Source organism: Lepidochelys kempii, chromosome 3 (genome assembly GCF_965140285.1).
Source record: "Lepidochelys kempii isolate rLepKem1 chromosome 3, rLepKem1.hap1, whole genome shotgun sequence".
In the NCBI taxonomy this organism is placed as follows: domain Eukaryota; kingdom Metazoa; phylum Chordata; order Testudines; family Cheloniidae; genus Lepidochelys; species Lepidochelys kempii.
This window is the reverse complement of record NC_136382.1, coordinates 87,333,973-87,353,772: the sequence shown is the minus strand read 5'-3', so window position 1 is coordinate 87,353,772 and position 19,800 is coordinate 87,333,973. Positions and strand designations below refer to the sequence as shown.

Sequence of the window (19,800 nt, the reverse complement as noted above, 5' to 3'; positions counted from 1 at the left end):
GCAAAGGTTTTGAGGAGAGATCCCAGGGATCCTTCTCTTTCCCCTCAAGCCACTGGACAAAGTCCAAGCATAGTCCCATTAGGGAGTACAGGTCCTACTTCCTAAAATGAGCAGGAGTAGGACCATGAACACTCTCTGCTCCTATTTTAGGATCAGCCAGAAGATTTTGTTAGATGCATAAAGTAGTACTCTGAAATGGTGGCAGAGCTGCTACTGCATTATTACACTTCCCATTGTAAGATTTGTTTTCAGTTGCCTATAACTTTGCCAGACTTTAATCGTGTGGGGTAAAAAATTTCCATGCTGTGTCTCCACCTCAGATTGAACACTTTTTGAAAAATTGCAGAAAAATGGTTCAGCCTTTTGCTAGAATGAGGTTAAGTACAGGACCCCTGCTTCATTCAGTGAACAGGATGGACCTGCTCTGAGGATTAATCAGGGCTGTGTTATAAAGGAGACTGTTGTCTGTAGGACCCCTGCCTCATTTGTTGCAGAAGTTGGAAGATGTGCAACTTTATGGTCTTTATGGCTAAGGCAGTTGAATGCTGCCCTGGAGAATTGGATTTGATCCCTGCCTCTGCCACAGAATTGCCATGTGAAGCTGGGCAAGTCATTTAAACCAAACTTATCACCGGTGGTCATTAATTTTGTGTTCCCCATTTTCTGCGTGCCTGATTTGGGACCCTGAATTCTGACTTGCAGAAGTGCAGCTGACGTGCAGCTGTAACTGATGTCAATGGGAGCTGTGCGCTGAATAAATGAAGTCCTACACGAGGCTAAACACTCTGAAAAATCAGATCCTACTCATCTCACTCGGGTGGCCAAAATTAGCAGATATTTTCATCCTTAATCTTTCTGTGTCTCAGTTCTACAGCTGTAAAATAGGGATAATACTATCCATCACCTCACAGGGGTGTTGTAAAATAAAATTAATTAAGATTTATGAAACACTCATACTATAGCGATGAACACCATAGAACAGTCCATGAGAAAATTAATAATTCTATATTCAGTGCATGGTATGAATAGTGTGTAGTAAATGGCTGGGGCCAGACTCTGAACAATGAGGAGAAAATGAAAAATAAATAAATAAAAATAAATAGCTGCTCATTCAGTGAGCAAAATCCATTCTGTGCATCGAGTGAGGGAGAATCCTGCGGAAAAAAATACTAATTAAAGATTCTCTCATAATGCATACACACAAAGGGGCTGAATTAAGGTTGCATGGGCAACATTAAGTCTGGCATTTACTACTTTTTAAGTGCTTCACTTTGCAAACTTATTAATGTTTTTTAACGTAGGTCATGTGTGTAATATAAAATAATGAATGGTATAGAGAAGGTATATTGGACATTTCTTTGCCTTTTCTCATAACATAGCAAGATAACATAGCACATCAAACAAAACTGAAAGGTAACGACTTTAAAACTGATGAAATACAGTTGTGCAAAATGAGTAATTAACCTGTGTAACTCATTGCCAAATAATATCATTGAAGCCAAGAGCCTAGCCATACTTAAAAAAAAAAATAGTAGGGCTGTCAAACAAAAGTAATTGTGATTAATTGCAAGATTAAAAAAATCATGATTAACTGCAGTTTTAATCACACTATTAAACAATACTAGAATGCCAATGTAAATTTATTATGAATATTTTTGATGTTTTTCGACATACAAATATTTCCACTGTAAAAAAGAAAGAAAAGACAAACAAAAAAATAAACTTGCAATGTACAAGTCGAAGCATGAAGGGGCATACAAATATTTAGCATATCTGGTACATAAATACCTTGTAACACCAGCTATAACCGTGCCATGTGAACACCTGTTCTCACTTTCAGGTGACATTGTAAATAAGAAATGGGCAGCATTGTCTCCCATAAATGTAAACAAACTTGCTTGTCTTAGCTATAGGCTAACCAAGAAGTAGGACTGAGTGGACTTATAGGCTCTAAAGTTTTACATTGTTTTGTTTTTAAGTGCATGTATGCGGAAAAAAATAGTTGTACATTTGTAAGTTTCACTTTCACGACAAAGAGATCGCACAACACCATTTGTATGAGGTGAATTTAAAAATACTATTTCTTTTGTTTATCTTTTTACAGTGCAAATATTTGTAATTAATAATGATATAAAGTGAGCACTGTACACTTTGTATTCTGCATTATAATTGAAATCAATTTGAAAATGTAGAAAAACATCCACAAATATTTATCATACATTTAAATGTGTATTCTATTATAGTTTAACAGTGTGATTAAAATTGCAATTAATTGTGACTAATTCTTTTAATCTAGTTAATTTGTTTTGAGTTAATCACTTGAGTTAACTGTGATTAATTGACAGTCCTAAAAATTAGATATTTATACAGAGAATGAAAACATCCACAGTTACATTATATAAGATAAAAATATAATGGACCAAATTCTGAGGTGGTGTAAATTGATATAGCTCCATTGAAGTCAGTTGATCTACACTGATTTACATCATCTGAGAATCTGGCCCAATAAATATAAACCATCATAATTCAAGGAATAAACTGATCACTGTGACGATGGCTAGGAAGAAACGCTCTACAGGCAGGTAACTCCAGAATTTCCCACTATGAGGATTCTGATACCTTCCACTACTAGCCACTGTCCGAAGCAGGATAGCAGACTAGATAGAACACTGCTCTGATTGATATGGAAATTCCTTTGTTCCTGGAAAATATTCACCAACGATCCTAACCAAAATCTGAATTAAATCTTTATCTTCCATTCATCTTCCATCAACATCTACTTGATTTTCCTGAGGAGATTTACATTTTACTGAATTTGTTACTTTGCAACTAGCTAATAGACTTAGGAAGTAATCTGGTTTTCCTCCAAGGCAGTATATTTTCACTCACTCCAGTAGCCTTTTCCTCTATCATTTTTCTTGTCTTCAAATGAACGAATTTGGAATCCCATTCATGTATTTTTTCCCTCACACCATTTTTTTCCCCCAGTTAGGGATATTTAACTAGTTAAGTAGCTATTTGAAGTAACAAACCAAAGGGATTACCCACATGAGGAAGGGTCAGCCCCTTAACCTATTTATTAGGACTTGATCCAAGTCCCACAGAAGAGAATGGGAGTTTTCCCCTGACTTCAATGCGGATTAGATGAGGCACTTTGTGCTTATTGTTTAGAACATACAAATAATTGCTGATAATCATCCAGACTTCAGCTAGGCTGAATCTCCCAGATCATTTGAGGTTTATTAGCACAGTCAGTGTTTAATTTACCCCTGTGGAAGTTGATGGGGGTAATTCTGAAATAGCACCATTATGTGCCAGTAACTGAGTATCTTCTAACATCTTTGTGCAAATGCCAACTGAAGTTCTACCTTTATCCACAGATAAAGAGAGAAACAATAAGATGATTCGCAAAAAGAAAAGGAGGACTTGTGGCACCTTAGAGACTAACCAATTTATTAGAGCATAAGCTTTCGTGAGCTACAGCTCACTTCTTCAGATGCATATCGTGGAAACTGCAGCAGGCTTTATATATACACAGAGAATATGAAACAATACCTATTCCCACCCCACTGTCCTGCTGGTAATAGCTTATCTAAAGTGATTTCCAGCACAAATCCAGGTTTTCTCACCCTCCACCCCCCCACACAAATTCACTCTCCTGCTGGTGATAGCCCATCCAAAGTGATAACTCTTTACACAATGTGCATGACAATTAAGCTGGGCTATTTCCTGCATAAATCCAGGTTCTCACATCCCCCCCACCCCCATACACACACAAACTCACTCTCCTGCTGGTAATAGCTCATCCAAACTGACCACTCTTCAAGTTAAAATCCAAGTTAAACCAGAACATCTGGGGGGGGGGGGGGGGTAGGAAAAAACAAGAGGAAACAGGCTACCTTGCATAATGACTTAGCCACTCCAAGTCTCTATTTAAGCCTAAATTAATAGTATCCAATTTGCAAATGAATTCCAATTCAGCAGTTTCTCGCTGGAGTCTGGATTTGAAGTTTTTTTGTTTTAAGATAGCGACCTTCATGTCTGTGATCGCGTGACCAGAGAGATTGAAGTGTTCTCCGACTGGTTTATGAATGTTATAATTCTTGACATCTGATTTGTGTCCATTTATTCTTTTACGTAGAGACTGTCCAGTTTGACCAATGTACATGGCAGAGGGGCATTGCTGGCACATGATGGCATATATCACATTGGTGGATGTGCAGGTGAACGAGCCTCTGATAGTGTGGCTGATGTTATTAGGCCCTGTGATGGTGTCCCCTGAATAGATATGTGGGCACAGTTGGCAACGGGCTTTGTTGCAAGGATAAGTTCCTGGGTTAGTGGTTCTGTTCAGAAGCCCTCTACACCAACATTCCACACAAAGATGGACTACAAGCCGTCAAGAACACTATCCCCGATAATGTCACGGCTAACCTGGTGGCTGAACTTTGTGACTTTGTCCTTACCCATAACTACTTCACATTTGGGGACAATGTATACCTTCAGATCAGCGGCACTGCTATGGGTACCCGCATGGCCCCACAGTATGCCAACATTTTTATGGCTGATTTAGAACAACGCTTCCTCAGCTCTCGTCCCCTAAAGCCCCTACTCTACTTGCGCTATATTGATGACATCTTCATCATCTGGACCCATGGAAAAGAAGCCCTTGAGGAATTCCACCATGATTTCAACAATTTCCATCCCACCACCAACCTCAGCCTGGTCCAGTCCACACAAGAGATCCACTTCCTGGACACTACAGTGCTAATAAACAATGGTCACATAAACACCACCCTATACCGGAAACCTACTGACCGCTATTCCTACCTGCATGCCTCCAGCTTTCACCCTGACCACACCACACGATCCATCGTCTACAGCCAAGCTCTGCGATACAACCGCATTTGCTCCAACCCCTCAGACAGAGACAAACACCTACAAGATCTCTGTCAAGCTTTCTTACAACTACAATACCCACCTGCAGAAGTAAAGAAACAGATTGATAGAGCCAGAAGAGTTCCCAGAAGTTACCTACTACAGGACAGGCCTAACAAAGAAAATAACAGAACGCCACTAGCCGTCACCTTCAGCCCCCAACTAAAACCCCTCCAACGCATTATTAAGGATCTACAACCTATCCTAAAGGATGACCCAACACTCTCACAAATCTTGGGAGACAGGCCAGTCCTTGCCTACAGACAGCCCCGCAACCTGAAGCAAATACTCACCAACAACCACATACCACACAACAGAACCACTAACCCAGGAACTTATCCTTGCAACAAAGCCCGTTGCCAACTGTGCCCACATATCTATTCAGGGGACACCATCACAGGGCCTAATAACATCAGCCACACTATCAGAGGCTCGTTCACCTGCACATCCACCAATGTGATATATGCCATCATGTGCCAGCAATGCCCCTCTGCCATGTACATTGGTCAAACTGGACAGTCTCTACGTAAAAGAATAAATGGACACAAATCAGATGTCAAGAATTATAACATTCATAAACCAGTCGGAGAACACTTCAATCTCTCTGGTCACGCGATCACAGACATGAAGGTCGCTATCTTAAAACAAAAAAACTTCAAATCCAGACTCCAGCGAGAAACTGCTGAATTGGAATTCATTTGCAAATTGGATACTATTAATTTAGGCTTAAATAGAGACTTGGAGTGGCTAAGTCATTATGCAAGGTAGCCTGTTTCCTCTTGTTTTTTCCTACACCCCCCCCCAGATGTTCTGGTTTAACTTGGATTTTAACTTGAAGAGTGGTCAGTTTGGATGAGCTATTACCAGCAGGAGAGTGAGTTTGTGTGTGTATGGGGGTGGGGGGGATGTGAGAACCTGGATTTATGCAGGAAATAGCCCAGCTTAATTGTCATGCACATTGTGTAAAGAGTTATCACTTTGGATGGGCTATCACCAGCAGGAGAGTGAATTTGTGTGGGGGGGTGGAGGGTGAGAAAACCTGGATTTGTGCTGGAAATCACTTTAGATAAGCTATTACCAGCAGGACAGTGGGGTGGGAATAGGTATTGTTTCATATTCTCTGTGTATATATAAAGCCTGCTGCAGTTTCCACGATATGCATCTGAAGAAGTGAGCTGTAGCTCACGAAAGCTTATGCTCTAATAAATTGGTTAGTCTCTAAGGTGCCACAAGTCCTCCTTTTCTTTTTGCGAATACAGACTAACACGGCTGTTACTCTGAAACCTGTCAATAAGGTGATTAAGGCACTGGCCTGGGACTAGAGAGATCCTGTTTCATTTCTTGGCTCCACTACAGAAACTTTCTATGGAACCCTCAGCAAGTCACCTCACTTTTCTTGTGCCTCAGCTACCCATCTGTCAAATCGGGATGATAATACTTTTCTACCTCCAAAGGGTGTTATGAGGATAAACTCAATGATGTTAGGTGCTCAGATACTATTATGATGAGCACAACAGAAAAATGTCTGAGAAAGAGTAGTCACTACAGATTGCTGTGCTAGCAATCTCAAACCTGACATTAAAAGGATTACTGAAGGCTATATTCTGCTCTCATTTACCACCTTGAAACCATTTAATTAAAGATTCATGGGTGTAAGTGAGATCTGAATTTGGTCCCAAATCCATTACCTCTGTTGGTATTATTTGTTTTGCCAGTTAAGTCCTGTCTGTTTCCTGAAATGAGACTGGAATTGCCTATTGGGGCAGTTCATAGAGGAAAAACTGAAACATAACTTTCATAGATTTGTTCATAAGACAAAAGTCAAAACCCATATTTTTCTTCTTAAAAATAGAAATCATACCACATTTTAATTTCAGTTGCTATTTTAAACTTCTCAAGATTTCTCCACATGATTTCTTCAGCATACTCACCAATTTCCCTCCTTAACATTTGTAAGTGTTGATGTATTTTGACCTTTCAGAATATAAAACATGGGGAAATAGTTGCTGTACATAAAAAGCTGGGATTGGGATTGACTGGGGCAAGAGGTTTGTGTTTTTCAAGTTTTCTGAATGCTATGACAGGGGAAAAAGGGGGAAAAGTACTTTTGTGAGAATTAGGGTTACCTAATTGCAGTCTGTTTGACACTGTTTTCCAGCAATGTTAGCCCACACCTCACAGTAAATACTGGCTTTAAGGGCTGCATGAAGGGTTTCCAGTTTCAAAAGAAGGATTTCAACTTGTTAGAGGAGTCAGGAACCCTGGGAATCAGTTATGGCTGTCCAGAAGAGTCACTTGTAAGTATAGCACCATGCATGAAGCCGTGGCAAACTTTTGGTTGTGGATCTGACCATCAACTTGACATTAATTCCAAATAATGGGAAGGAGAAATCTGCAACCCAGGAACTATACTTAACTCATTGATTTTGATTTTTTTTAATTGCATACTGAAATGATTCCTAACTTTTATGCTGAATTGCAGTACAAAATAATCGTGTTTTGTCTGATATTTCAAAAGTTGTGATGTCAGGATTCAGTCTATAATACGTAATGTACTGTATTCTGAGGGCAGACAGTCCCACTTTATTCCATTTTTGTTTTCTGAAGTAAAGAGAATATTCTTAGAAAGGGAGTGCTTAACAGAAGAGGAGTACAGAAGGCAAATGTGAAAAACAACAGAATGCTAACCCATCTATGGTACTACTTCCCCAGGAGTATTGACAGATGGACAAATATTTCTAGGCTGATCCTGTTCATGGAGAAAAATCAAAGGGCATTGTGGATAAAGAGACTTTTCCTCTCTGTGGCTTTTCTTCTTATTGTTGGATTGTTTCAGTAAGCAGAGTGGCAACCAAGTTTGAAATGTATGATGCCACATGGCAGCCATTTCAATTTGTGCATTACAACCAATATGAACAGACAAAAATGTCAAAGCATTTTCTGGTCAGAAAACCACTCAGAGGTCCATATGAAAACCCCAAAGAAGAAAAAATTGTCCTTGGAACCTCTGGGTCAGTTTTCCCCTTGCTGTCACCAATACAACTACAACCCCATCAAACTTAATGGGATGGCATTAGTACAAATGACCCTCCATCGTGAATCATTCTGTTCAATATAATAGAAACCTGGTAAATCTAGATAATGTACATGATCCTTCAAGTGTATATCTGCACCCATGCAAAGCCCCATTGAAATCAGTAGGACTTCGTGCCAGAGCAGAAATCTGTGTTTGTAGAACTCATTACAGAATTCGAGTGGATATCAACTAAGTAGGGGGGAACCTATAGCTTTGTAACATACTCTTGTCAGTATTTATTTTCATATTTTCACTGAGAAACATTGATACAGAGTCTTCATGGGGCAGGGAATGTAGGCAAGGGGGGAAATCCCTGTGTTTATTCAGGTTTCAGAGTAGCAGCCATGTTAGTCTGTATCCGCAAAAAGAAAAGGAGGATTTGTGGCACCTTAGAGGCTAACAAATTTATTTGAGCATAAGCTTTCATGAGCTACAAGCTCACTTCATGCACCTGTTAGGGGGCTTATTCCTTCACCCACTTACTTCCCTGGTCCTTCTCGCATGAACAGAGAGCAACAATACCCGAAGTCCAAAGGTGCAAACAATTCGATGTTTATTGGGGTGAACTTCCAGCAAGCATGATTCCAGTTTCCTTCCTTAGTATCCTCCTTCCCAGCTCTGACACCACAAAGCCTTACACCTGTGTCCCTGTTCCCATTCCTGCCCTTAGCCAAACATGATTCCAACTTCCTTACTCCAATTCCCTGTTCCCATTTCCCCCTTTAGCAAAACATGATTCCAATTTTCTTACCCCCATTCCCTGTTCCCATCTCCCCCTTTAGCAAAACATGATTCCAATTTTCTTACCCCCATTCCCATCTCACTCTCACACCCCCACCCCCACCCCCACCCCATCACTTCCTCATTGACTACAGATTATATAGTAAAACTTGAGTTCTGCTTAGCTATACCTTAACCAATCATTTTCCTGAAATTTAACTAACCAATCCTAACATATTGTAACATGATTATGTAACCAATTATATCCCACCACCTCAATTAGTTTACACCCAGCAAAATTAATTATACAGCAGACAGGAACAATCACAGAACCAGACAGAGATTATACAGACAAACAACAGCAAAGTGGGAACTATAATGACAAAACAATACAGAAGTGAGGATTTCACATCCCAGCTATTGATAAGTGAGTTCTTGCCAGACAGGATGCTATCAAACTAAGTTTCCTTTTACATTTTCTAGGCACTTCCCTTTCTCTGGAGGTGATAGGAATACAATCCTGTCCTGATAGTGCCTAACAGCCCAATAGCACCTTATTTCAATGTGACTAGTTTGGAATGCGAGGATGTGACCGTTCGCTTCCCAGCTTATGGCGGCCTCTGCTGCTTAGCCAAAGGCCTGAGCCTAAGCACAGGGCCACAAACTGTCACAGTAAGAGAAGGCCCTTACACCCGCAGACAGTGGTTTTGATTCTTTCTTTTATACCTCTATCACTAGCCAAGTGATAAGAATACACCTAAATTCTTAGAGTATAGGCCTTTACAGACAGGCCTGAATATCTATATCCTAACACTCCACCCCTTTTTTTTTCTTTTTCTTTTTGGGATCCTCCTGCCCAGGTATCCCTGGAAAAGCATAGGACATATGGCGACACATTTCCTGATAGGGCCAGGCATCAAGGTGGAAGGTGTCGATATTCCATTTGTCCCACTGCCCCTTGTGTAGTATTGTGCCCTGCACCTTCTCTCATACGGGCATACCACACCTATTCCAATTAGTGTTCCAGACTTCCCATTAGAGTGGGCCTGAGAAGATTGGGTCCGGGTTGTCTAGTACACTGCAGGGTTTGGAGGGCTTATTACATTCCTAATAGGTTATCTCCCTATGCAACGTAACACAAGTACAGTTAACAATACAAAATCCACAGCAACACCGAGTCCTGACCACTGCAGTATGGTCCAACATCCGAGACACCCCCAAAATACTGCCTCTCCTCCTTCGATGGGGTCACGATCTTGTGTCCAGTTGCTGGCAGTTGCAACAAGCTGCTCCTTCAAGTTTTGTATGCTTTTGTCCATATCACAAGTCCATTGAATGTTCACAGAGAAATGGGATATTGTCCAAACCAGCTTGACCACTTGGTATGGAATCAGGCAGTAAGCCCTGGCTTATTCACAGCAATAAGATTCACAGATCCATTTGTGCACCAAAGTCCATATAGCAGCATGTAGATGGGTGTAGTTTGGTTATGGGCTGGTGTAATTGTGCCCCCAGTAATATGTACATTCCCAGCAAAACACCTTATACACAGTACACCCAATTGTCCACCCCTTGCATAGGCCATTGATCCTGCTCCTCTATAGTCATAGGAGAGGGGCACATCCAAACATCTTCTATTAATTTACACTATTTTACACACACACCCATTGATTTCCAGTGAGCTCCTCCCCTTCTCATTATTTCCATAGGGCTTGTGGGGGCCACCTTAGTTGCCATTCCATTTCCAGGTATCACGGTAGCTATTACACAGGTGCTGGCCTCCTAGTTGAGAATTTGCATTCCCATACACATCTTCCCCCCCAAGGCCAGCCTTTAGAAGCCATCCCCCACCCACATCATGAGGTTTTCTGTTCATTAAAACACAACAATGCTAGCAACAAGACAAACACCACAGACAAACAACACAAAACATAGATTCATGGTATTCTGGGTTATTTTTCCCGCTGGCACCAGCTTGCTTGTAGAGTATCTGAAAAACAAAAGAAACAATTTCCACCCCCCTGGTGGGGACAGATTATTGCTTAATAATAATACCACTTTCTTTTACAAATGTCCTTGCTACTTGCAGGAAAAAACAGAAGAATTACCTCCAGACTGTCCTTATTTTGTTCTATAGTCAGGCTAGTGAATTACCTCACTCACTGGTCATTTATGAAATTCATGAGATGGTGTACCTCAGTTTCCCCTCTTGTACAACAGACCAAGTTTGCAATAGTTTCTCTGCTGTACCAAGCTTTAAGTTTATTCTCAGGTAATAGCTGAGACACAGCTTCAGATTTTAGTACTGTACACACACACACACACACCCCTTAAGGTTAACCTGTCCCCCTTATTTTCAGGCTTGACTTGTTTTTTTCACCTCCCTTTCCTGAAGGGCCATAATCTGAGTCTTCTAGTAGCTTGTTTGCTGACTGGATGTATTCATTATTTGCAGCTCCTTTGTGCCCATCAGCTAGGTAATTTGCATTTACACACAGAGGCTTACTAGCTTGCTTTTGGATCCAAAGCTGTTAGCAGCTCAGACACTGTCTTAAAAGGGAAGCATTTTACTTCCACCAGAGTTCTGATTACTTTCCACTTTCATCTCCTGCTCCAAAACACAGCGATCTGAAAAAGAAAGCACAACCTATTGTGGCTCCTTTTGGAGCCCTATTAGGATTTTAATGAAGTACCATGTTTTATTTGCATTTCTTTTACTCCTTTTCCAATATACACTGCACATGTCCTGGGAAAATGCAAATTCCTTCCATATAGTTTAACCTCCATAACATCATATTAGCCAAATTAGTTTTACACAAGGTATAACTGCCTCCCCCATGCCTACAGAGTTTTCATGCAGAACCCACCAAAGCAACAATCTGATCCCCCAGAGCAATCCCAAGGCTCAGTGTTCCCATCATTCCTCCCCTTTTCTTTTCTTTTACCTGTGCACACACACACACAAAATTCTGTTTTGCCTAACATCCCTTGCACTGTAATTACTCTTTTTACACAACTGTACCCCGATTACACTTCCATCTTGTACAACTAGACACAACTAGGGGCAGCCAAGTTAAGTTCCAAAAGAAACCTCTTCCATCCTTTAGTGATTTTGATTACATTACCCAATAGTCAAATAATTTTGCTCAGATTCTCTCTCTGCCTGCAGCAGTCCCCTATAGACCATTTCTGTGGGAAAAGGGCCCATTTTCCCTCAGAATAGCTATAAAGGCTTCTGTGGACAGAAGCATAGTGGTGATAGTAGCCACTCTACCTGACCCCCTTGGATAATTTAATTACCAAGCTTCCATCCAATGTGACTGCACAGAGTTGCACATACAGTTACATTTATATAACTGGGTTTTATCATTAAACAAAAACTTCCTTCTTGACATCTCACATAAGTATCCAAAGTACCCTCCATTAAAACTTCAGAAAAACAAAAGAGTGTGGAAAGGCAGGTTGCACTTTGAAACTTTTATTTTATTTTTTTTTTCCTCCACTCCCCCAGGACCAAGTCTCAGATCCAGTCTCTAAAGGTGGTCTGTTAACTCTGCTTTTGACCTTAAACCCTTTTGTGCCAAATCATCTTTCACTATCCCTAACTAATTTACAACCCTTCAGCAGCCCTTGCTGAAGCAGCACCAAACTTGAAAGATTACTGGCAGCTTCCCATAATGCTGCCCTTACTTCAAACCTCTCAAGCAGACTGAAGTGCCTCTTTTCCCTGGGAGGCATTCAGTCCCCATGGGCAGGGACCTTCTTCCCCTACCCATATACCAAGGAGGGTGGGCTCCTCAGCCACCCCCCATACCTCTGGGTCCCCTAACACTTCCTCATTTCCTTTTTAATCTTATCCCAGGTTGACCCCTGTACCTGGTATGGGCCCTGGTCCTCCCTTATCCATTTATCCAAAAAATCCTTTACCCTGGCTTGCCAGAACCCGCAACTACCATCACGAGAGTTCGCGATACCCCCTCCAAGCAGCTGCGCGGACTGTTGGGGAGGGGGACTTACAGGCTGCCACTCACCTATCCAATGCGATGCATCCAAGTCACGGCACCAAGATGTTAGGGGGCTTATTCCTTCACCCACTTACTTCCCTGGTCCTTCTCGCATGAACAGAGAGCAACAATACCCGAAGTCCAAAGGTGCAAACAATTCGATGTTTATTGGGGTGAACTTCCAGCAAGCATGATTCCAGTTTCCTTCCTTAGTATCCTCCTTCCCAGCTCTGACACCACAAAGCCTTACACCTGTGTCCCTGTTCCCATTCCTGCCCTTAGCCAAACATGATTCCAACTTCCTTACTCCCATTCCCTGTTCCCATTTCCCCCTTTAGCAAAACATGATTCCAATTTTCTTACCCCCATTCCCTGTTCCCATCTCCCCCTTTAGCAAAACATGATTCCAATTTTCTTACCCCCATTCCCATCTCACTCTCACACCCCCACCCCCACCCCCACCCCATCACTTCCTCATTGACTACAGATTATATAGTAAAACTTGAGTTCTGCTTAGCTATACCTTAACCAATCATTTTCCTGAAATTTAACTAACCAATCCTAACATATTGTAACATGATTATGTAACCAATTATATCCCACCACCTCAATTAGTTTACACCCAGCAAAATTAATTATACAGCAGACAGGAACAATCACAGAACCAGACAGAGATTATACAGACAAACAACAGCAAAGTGGGAACTATAATGACAAAACAATACAGAAGTGAGGATTTCACATCCCAGCTATTGATAAGTGAGTTCTTGCCAGACAGGATGCTATCAAACTAAGTTTCCTTTTACATTTTCTAGGCACTTCCCTTTCTCTGGAGGTGATAGGAATACAATCCTGTCCTGATAGTGCCTAACAGCCCAATAGCACCTTATTTCAATGTGACTAGTTTGGAATGCGAGGATGTGACCGTTCGCTTCCCAGCTTATGGCGGCCTCTGCTGCTTAGCCAAAGGCCTGAGCCTAAGCACAGGGCCACAAACTGTCACAGTAAGAGAAGGCCCTTACACCCGCAGACAGTGGTTTTGATTCTTTCTTTTATACCTCTATCACTAGCCAAGTGATAAGAATACACCTAAATTCTTAGAGTATAGGCCTTTACAGACAGGCCTGAATATCTATATCCTAACAGCACCCGATGAAGTGAGCTGTAGCTCACTAAAGCTTATGCTCAAATAAATTTGTTAGTCTCTAAGGTGCCACAAGTACTCCTTTTCTTTCTGTGTTTATTCAGGGATTCATTCAGTTTAGGACCTTTACTTCCCCTGAGTTCAGTGGGCTTTGAATGAGGCCCGTAGTCTCTAAAGAAATAGAGAACAATTTGACTTACATAGTTTAAAAAAAAAATCGAAGAGAATGTTCGAAACCAATAGGAAAGGGACAGCTAATAAGACAGTAAATATCATAATGCCGCTATATAAATCCATGGTACAGCCACACCTGGAATACTGTATGCAGTTCTCGTTGCCCCCATCTCAAAAAAAGATATATTAGAATTGGAAAAGTTACAGGACAGGGCAACAAAAATGACTAAGATATGGAACAGCTTCTGTATGAAGAGAGATTAAAAAAACTGGGACTTTTGAGCTTGGAAAAGAGATGACTAAGGGACAATATGATAAAAGTCTATAGAATAATGAATGGCTTAGAGAAAGTGAATAAGGAAGTGTTATTTACTCGTTCAAACAACGGATGGGGTTGATTTCAGCCAATGAAATTAACAGGCAGCAGGTTTTTTTTTTTAAAAAAAAAGGGAAAGAAAGGAAGTACTTCTTCAAACAACGCACAGTCAGTCTGTGGAACTTGTGGCCTGGGGATGTTGTGAAAGCCAAAACTATAACGAGGTTAAAAAAAATTTGCTAAGTTCATGGAGTGTTGTACCAATAAAATAAAAACCAGCAGGATCTTATTAAAGGGAAAAGGCAAAATACCACATTTATTGTAAATACAGAAAGAATCATAGTAAGCAGTTAGTTATAGCTATAACATTCCATTCAATCTCATATTTATTCACACATTCATTCATACAAACACACACCCACACACATACAGGTTCTGCAAGGTTGTTATCATAGTTACCAGCCTTAGAGTTGCTCATGCCAAGTCACTGGCCAGGTGGCCTGGACATGAGGAGGGAGCAGGGCCTTGTCAGATGCTCATCTGATGCTCCTGGAAGTTGGTTTGCAGAATCAGACCCCAAAGTTCTCACTTTTTAGAGTCTATTTTTATAGGAATTTCTTCCTATGCCAGTCTATGGGAATTGCTTCATCATGCTGTTGCTGAATCAATCAGCAGATAGCACATTCCTGACGGCTCCAAGATGTTATCTTGTTCTTTGGTTCTCCCATTCTTGAGGCTGTTGGGTGGATTCCAGTCTGCCCTCCGGGGGGGTCCTCTGGTTATTTCCACTTGACGCCTTCTTCAGCCGATGGACACTGGATTCTTAGGCTGGCACCTCCCTGATCATTCAGTTATTATCCACACCAAGCATCCACCCACATACATCCTCTATCTCTATTTTAATCACAATTGTTAATACAACAAAAGGGCAGGGAGTCTCTGGGTGTTGTTTCTGTTGTTAGAGTATTGCTTTGAGTCTCTCTCTCTGTGAACTGCTTTGAGAACAGACTCTGTCTTAGAATGTACTAACACAGTTAGCAGCTTGCAAGTTTCACACATAGAGGGAGAGAAAGAGTACCAAAAACCAAGAGACCTCTTAATTAGTAATACCCTGGAATTTAAACTCTGGGGAATCAAACTCATTTGTGATTTTAATACAGAACTTCTTTAATATGATCCAACAGGAGGATAGGTCCTTCAATAGCTATTAGCCAAGGTGGTCAGGGATGCAACCCCAAGCTCTGAGGGTCCGTAGCCTCTGACTTCCAGAAGCTGGGAGTGGACAACAGGGGATGGATCACTCAATGATTGCCTGTTCTGTTCATTCCCTCTGAATCATCTGGCATTGGCTACTACTGGAAGACAGGATGCTGGGCTAGATGGACCTTTGGTCTGACCCAGTGTGGCTGCTCTTATGTTCTTACTTTCTTAATGTTTTCACAACATACCACTCCATTTAAATCAGTTTAAACCTAGGGGACAAGTCTGAATTTTTCATATGAAAATTGGCCCACCTGAATCTGATGAAAAAGGGAGGCTTCTATTTCTGTTGTTTATTATTGTTAAAAATACTTCCTATAGCACACTTGTGACTTTGTTAACTTGGCATGCAGATGTCCCGCAGAGCATATTTCAATGGAGAGAGCTACATTTCCTCCAGCCAAAAAATGTCACTCTTTGATGAGTTTGAAGGCGGCTTCAACTTCCGGACTTTGCAGCCCAATGGGCTGCTATTCCATTATGCTGAAGGAGTGAGTATGCTTTTTTTCTTTTTTTTTTTTAAACATACTGGCATTATGGAGAATTTCATGATCATTTCCTGCTTCGTTTCTTAAAACCAAAAAATAATCCACGATTTAGAAATACCGGTTGATGAGCTAATTTTCATATCCTACACCCAGTGGACCAAATCCTTCAATGTTTTATTGGGCAAAATCCCACTGACATCAATGGGATTTTTGCCTAACTAAAGATTGCAGGATTTGATCGTTTGTATATAACTGTTCTCAACACAGTGCGTACAGTACAAATGCGGATTGTGCTGTGTCTAGCACAACAGGGCTGCAATCCTGATTTGAACACATAGGTCCTACCACAGTATAAATAATAGTAATAATAATGGCAATATTTCCTTCCCCAGGAAAAACACATGCAAGGGAAGATGAAGTAGAGAACTCCTTGAGTTTAAATTGGTGGGGCTATAGTCTGACCCCTCCTCAGGTGACACAAATCGGCCAAAAAGTTGGCTTCATCCCCAGCAGGTGTAGACTCCCTATCCCATCCCCCACCATAGGATGCCTGTGTGGTGAGAAGGAGCAGTGCTGAAAAGGCCCCTTGCAGTCATGAGCAGCCAAGCTGCTCTAACTGCTCCCTCTGCAGTGTGCAATGGAAGGAAGCATGGGGCTTAAACTCGCTTACAAGTTGATAAGTGCGCATAAGTAGTTCTAAGAAAGACTCCCTTGCAGTCAGCCAGGCTAACCAACACTTTCTTACCCATCACTTCTGATTTTGGCTCAAAGGATTAAGACCCTAATCTTGTGAGATGTTAAGTACCCTCTTCTCCAATAGGAGTTCAGATACTTAGCTTCTCCCAAGAGCAGACTGTATGAACCTTAAAAACCAAATAGTACGGATGCCTGTTTCAGTGGAATAGATAAATTATTCCTGCTGTTTGGGGCTGCAGTCCCAAATGCCTCACTCCCAGAGTAAATTATATCTCTAGACAATTGTGAATTAAGAAATGGGCTTAAGCAAAGTTCATATTTGCAGTCTGATTGGGGGAAAAGGAACATAAATATGCTGGGCTCACCACAGTGGCTAGCCTGAAGTATCAGATATTCTGTAAAAAAGAAACCCAGAATCACAAATTGAATGTAAACACCATAAATTGCTAAACTGATGGAGCATGTGTGATAGATAAGGGGGAAATAATCAGGTACCAGACCTCAGAGTATTGCAGTTTAAAGGGTGACATTAATATAAAAAGAATGTCTCACTTCTCACCGGCCATGCTCTGCACACACTTAAAACCCAGGGGGGAATGGCAATAATACACATCGCTAACTAGCAAAAAGGAAAAATAAATATTAAAGGAAAACTCATGTAACTTTTAAAGCTTTTTGTATTAAACCTGCTCCTGAAACAAGTTTTTCTTTGTGTTTCAGCCAGATATGTTCTCCATCTCTATGAATCATGGTGCTGTGGTTTTAAATGCTATGGGAACTGAAGTTCAGTCAAAAGAGACACGCTACAATGATGGCAAAACCCATTTTATCATTACCTCTGTCTCACAGGAAAGGTAAAGCTGTTCAATATCTTTGATTTTACCACATATAGTGTATGATATGTAGCTCTTTTATGTACATAATGTCTTTTAATGTTGCGATTGCAAAGCCCCTACTTTAGGAGCTTTTCTCACAGCCATGTCCTATTTCAAGGGATTATCACTTTTTTAGTTAAAAAACACAAGCCCAAAATCCAAATGGCTGAATCATGGCCTGGAGATGGGTCTTTTCACTAAGATTCTGAAAAAAATATTCTTGTAAATTTTATTGACTTTTTTGTACTCACCTGTAAAAGCACCTTAATAAAACTGATGTGATTAATTCTAAAGAAGGGGTGATTGCTTTGCTTAGTTAAAACAAAGTAGAAACTTAAATTAACCAAGGTATCTTTATGCAAAAAAGTCATTATACAGTATATGGGGAAACAAGTTCATATTTTTAGCATTGACAAAAATATGCTGGATTCCTGACAGCAGTGAGTGAGTCTACACATCCACTTTTTATAAAACTTGAAACATTTTCCCTGAAGGTTTTATTTCATCATTGTACTTTAAGTATTAAAAAAAATAATAATAATCTTTTGTAATTTGAAAGCCAAATTATCCAAAAGTCTTCCTCCTGGTCTTCATATGTGCATATGCAACTCTGTGAGAGGAAATCGTTGCACACATACTTTGTGCTCTCACCTGCACAGTTTTTGTGCATTAAATGGAGGTTTTCATGTGTGATCTCTGTAATTTATTATGGCATTTAAGAAAAATTGTTCTCGAAATTACGTGTGAGCACAGGTCACATTTTGAAACTTTAGCCCTGAAATAGTCATCATGAGGACTGACATACTACAGTGAGCATTTTGACCTCAGGATCTGTCATACCAGATCAGAACCTAGATCTGTTTGATCCAGTATTCTTCTTTTGATATTGATCAATATCTAGAATTGGCAGAATTTGAGGATTTTTTTATAATTTTAACATAATATCAATGTTTATTTTAAGCACCTTTTTATTTTTATCAATTTAAATGTTCACAGTTGTGGAAAATTATGAAGGGTCAGACTATGGCGGGCTCAGTCAACAATTGTTTAATGATAGTCAACACTGAGATTCAAAAAGTTAAAGTTTTATAACCACTGAAACACAAATTGTCAACATCATATCAAAATATACAAAGTAAAAAGCCTTAAACCAAATTCTAATGAGTTCTCAAGCTGCATTCTTCTTACTTTGTCTATCTGTAAATTTCAGTTATTACAGATGGAAACATTTTTAAGTCGGTCTGTCTGTGTATGGTGAAATCAATGCTTATTGACATTTACCAATAAATATTTAACCCTTCCTAGCCTGAATCAGAAGCTCCAAATATAGGCAGTCTGGCATTAGAGAGGTGAAATCTTTCCTGACTTCTGCTGCAATTAGTTTTCATGCTGCAGAATGAGATTTGATTACGCTGAAGCAATACAATATCATCTTAAACACCAAAGTGATATGGTGTGTGTATGGTATCTCACTTTTCCATATACTGTTCCATCCTTTCACTTGAGATCAATTAGTTTATTTAGTCTTAGCCATAGTGTACTGTGGCTTTCTGAATATCTGGAGTATCTCAAAGATCTCACTGGAGCTTTTGGTCATTGGACTCCAAGCTACCACGCTGGCTAATTCCACCGCCATTTATTGCATAGCTGGAAGGAAATAGGTTGTCTTCTGATATTGCTATTTAGGGAATCAGACGCTGAGTTCAGCATTATGGGAACACTGGCATACATAACACACTGTGTAATAACTCTGAATAAGCTCTTTCAAAATCAGTTTGTGAAAAGGAATATTTCTCTTTGCAGATACGAGCTGATAGTAGATGACAAAAAACATAGCAAAAAGAATCCAGCTAGAGACAAAACAGAGCAAAAGCCTGCAAGTGCCAAGAAGTTCTACTTTGGTGGCTCTCCCATCAGTACTCAATATGCCAATTTCACTGGGTGTATAAGCAACGCCTACTTCATCAGGTAGGTAACATCCACAACAGTACACATCAAACAGTCTGTGTCTGACAGCATAGAAAATAAATACCAACGAGAACTGCTTATTTTCACGATGAAATATTTTACCTTATTTCGTGGAGTTACCCAACGTTAGTCTCTAAGGTG

General features: G+C 40.4%; 1 protein-coding gene across 1 annotated transcript in view; it reads left to right on the top strand.

Annotated features, from left to right (window-relative positions):
- LAMA4 (laminin subunit alpha 4) overlaps positions 1 to 19,800 on the top strand; it is a 157,270-nt gene that overhangs the window by 119,754 nt on the left and 17,716 nt on the right. The window contains exons 26-29 of the mRNA XM_073337097.2: positions 7,097 to 7,235; positions 15,986 to 16,123; positions 17,537 to 17,670; positions 19,495 to 19,659. Coding sequence (XP_073193198.2) covers positions 7,097 to 7,235; positions 15,986 to 16,123; positions 17,537 to 17,670; positions 19,495 to 19,659 — 576 coding nt within the window. The remainder of the gene's footprint in view (positions 1 to 7,096; positions 7,236 to 15,985; positions 16,124 to 17,536; positions 17,671 to 19,494; positions 19,660 to 19,800) is intronic.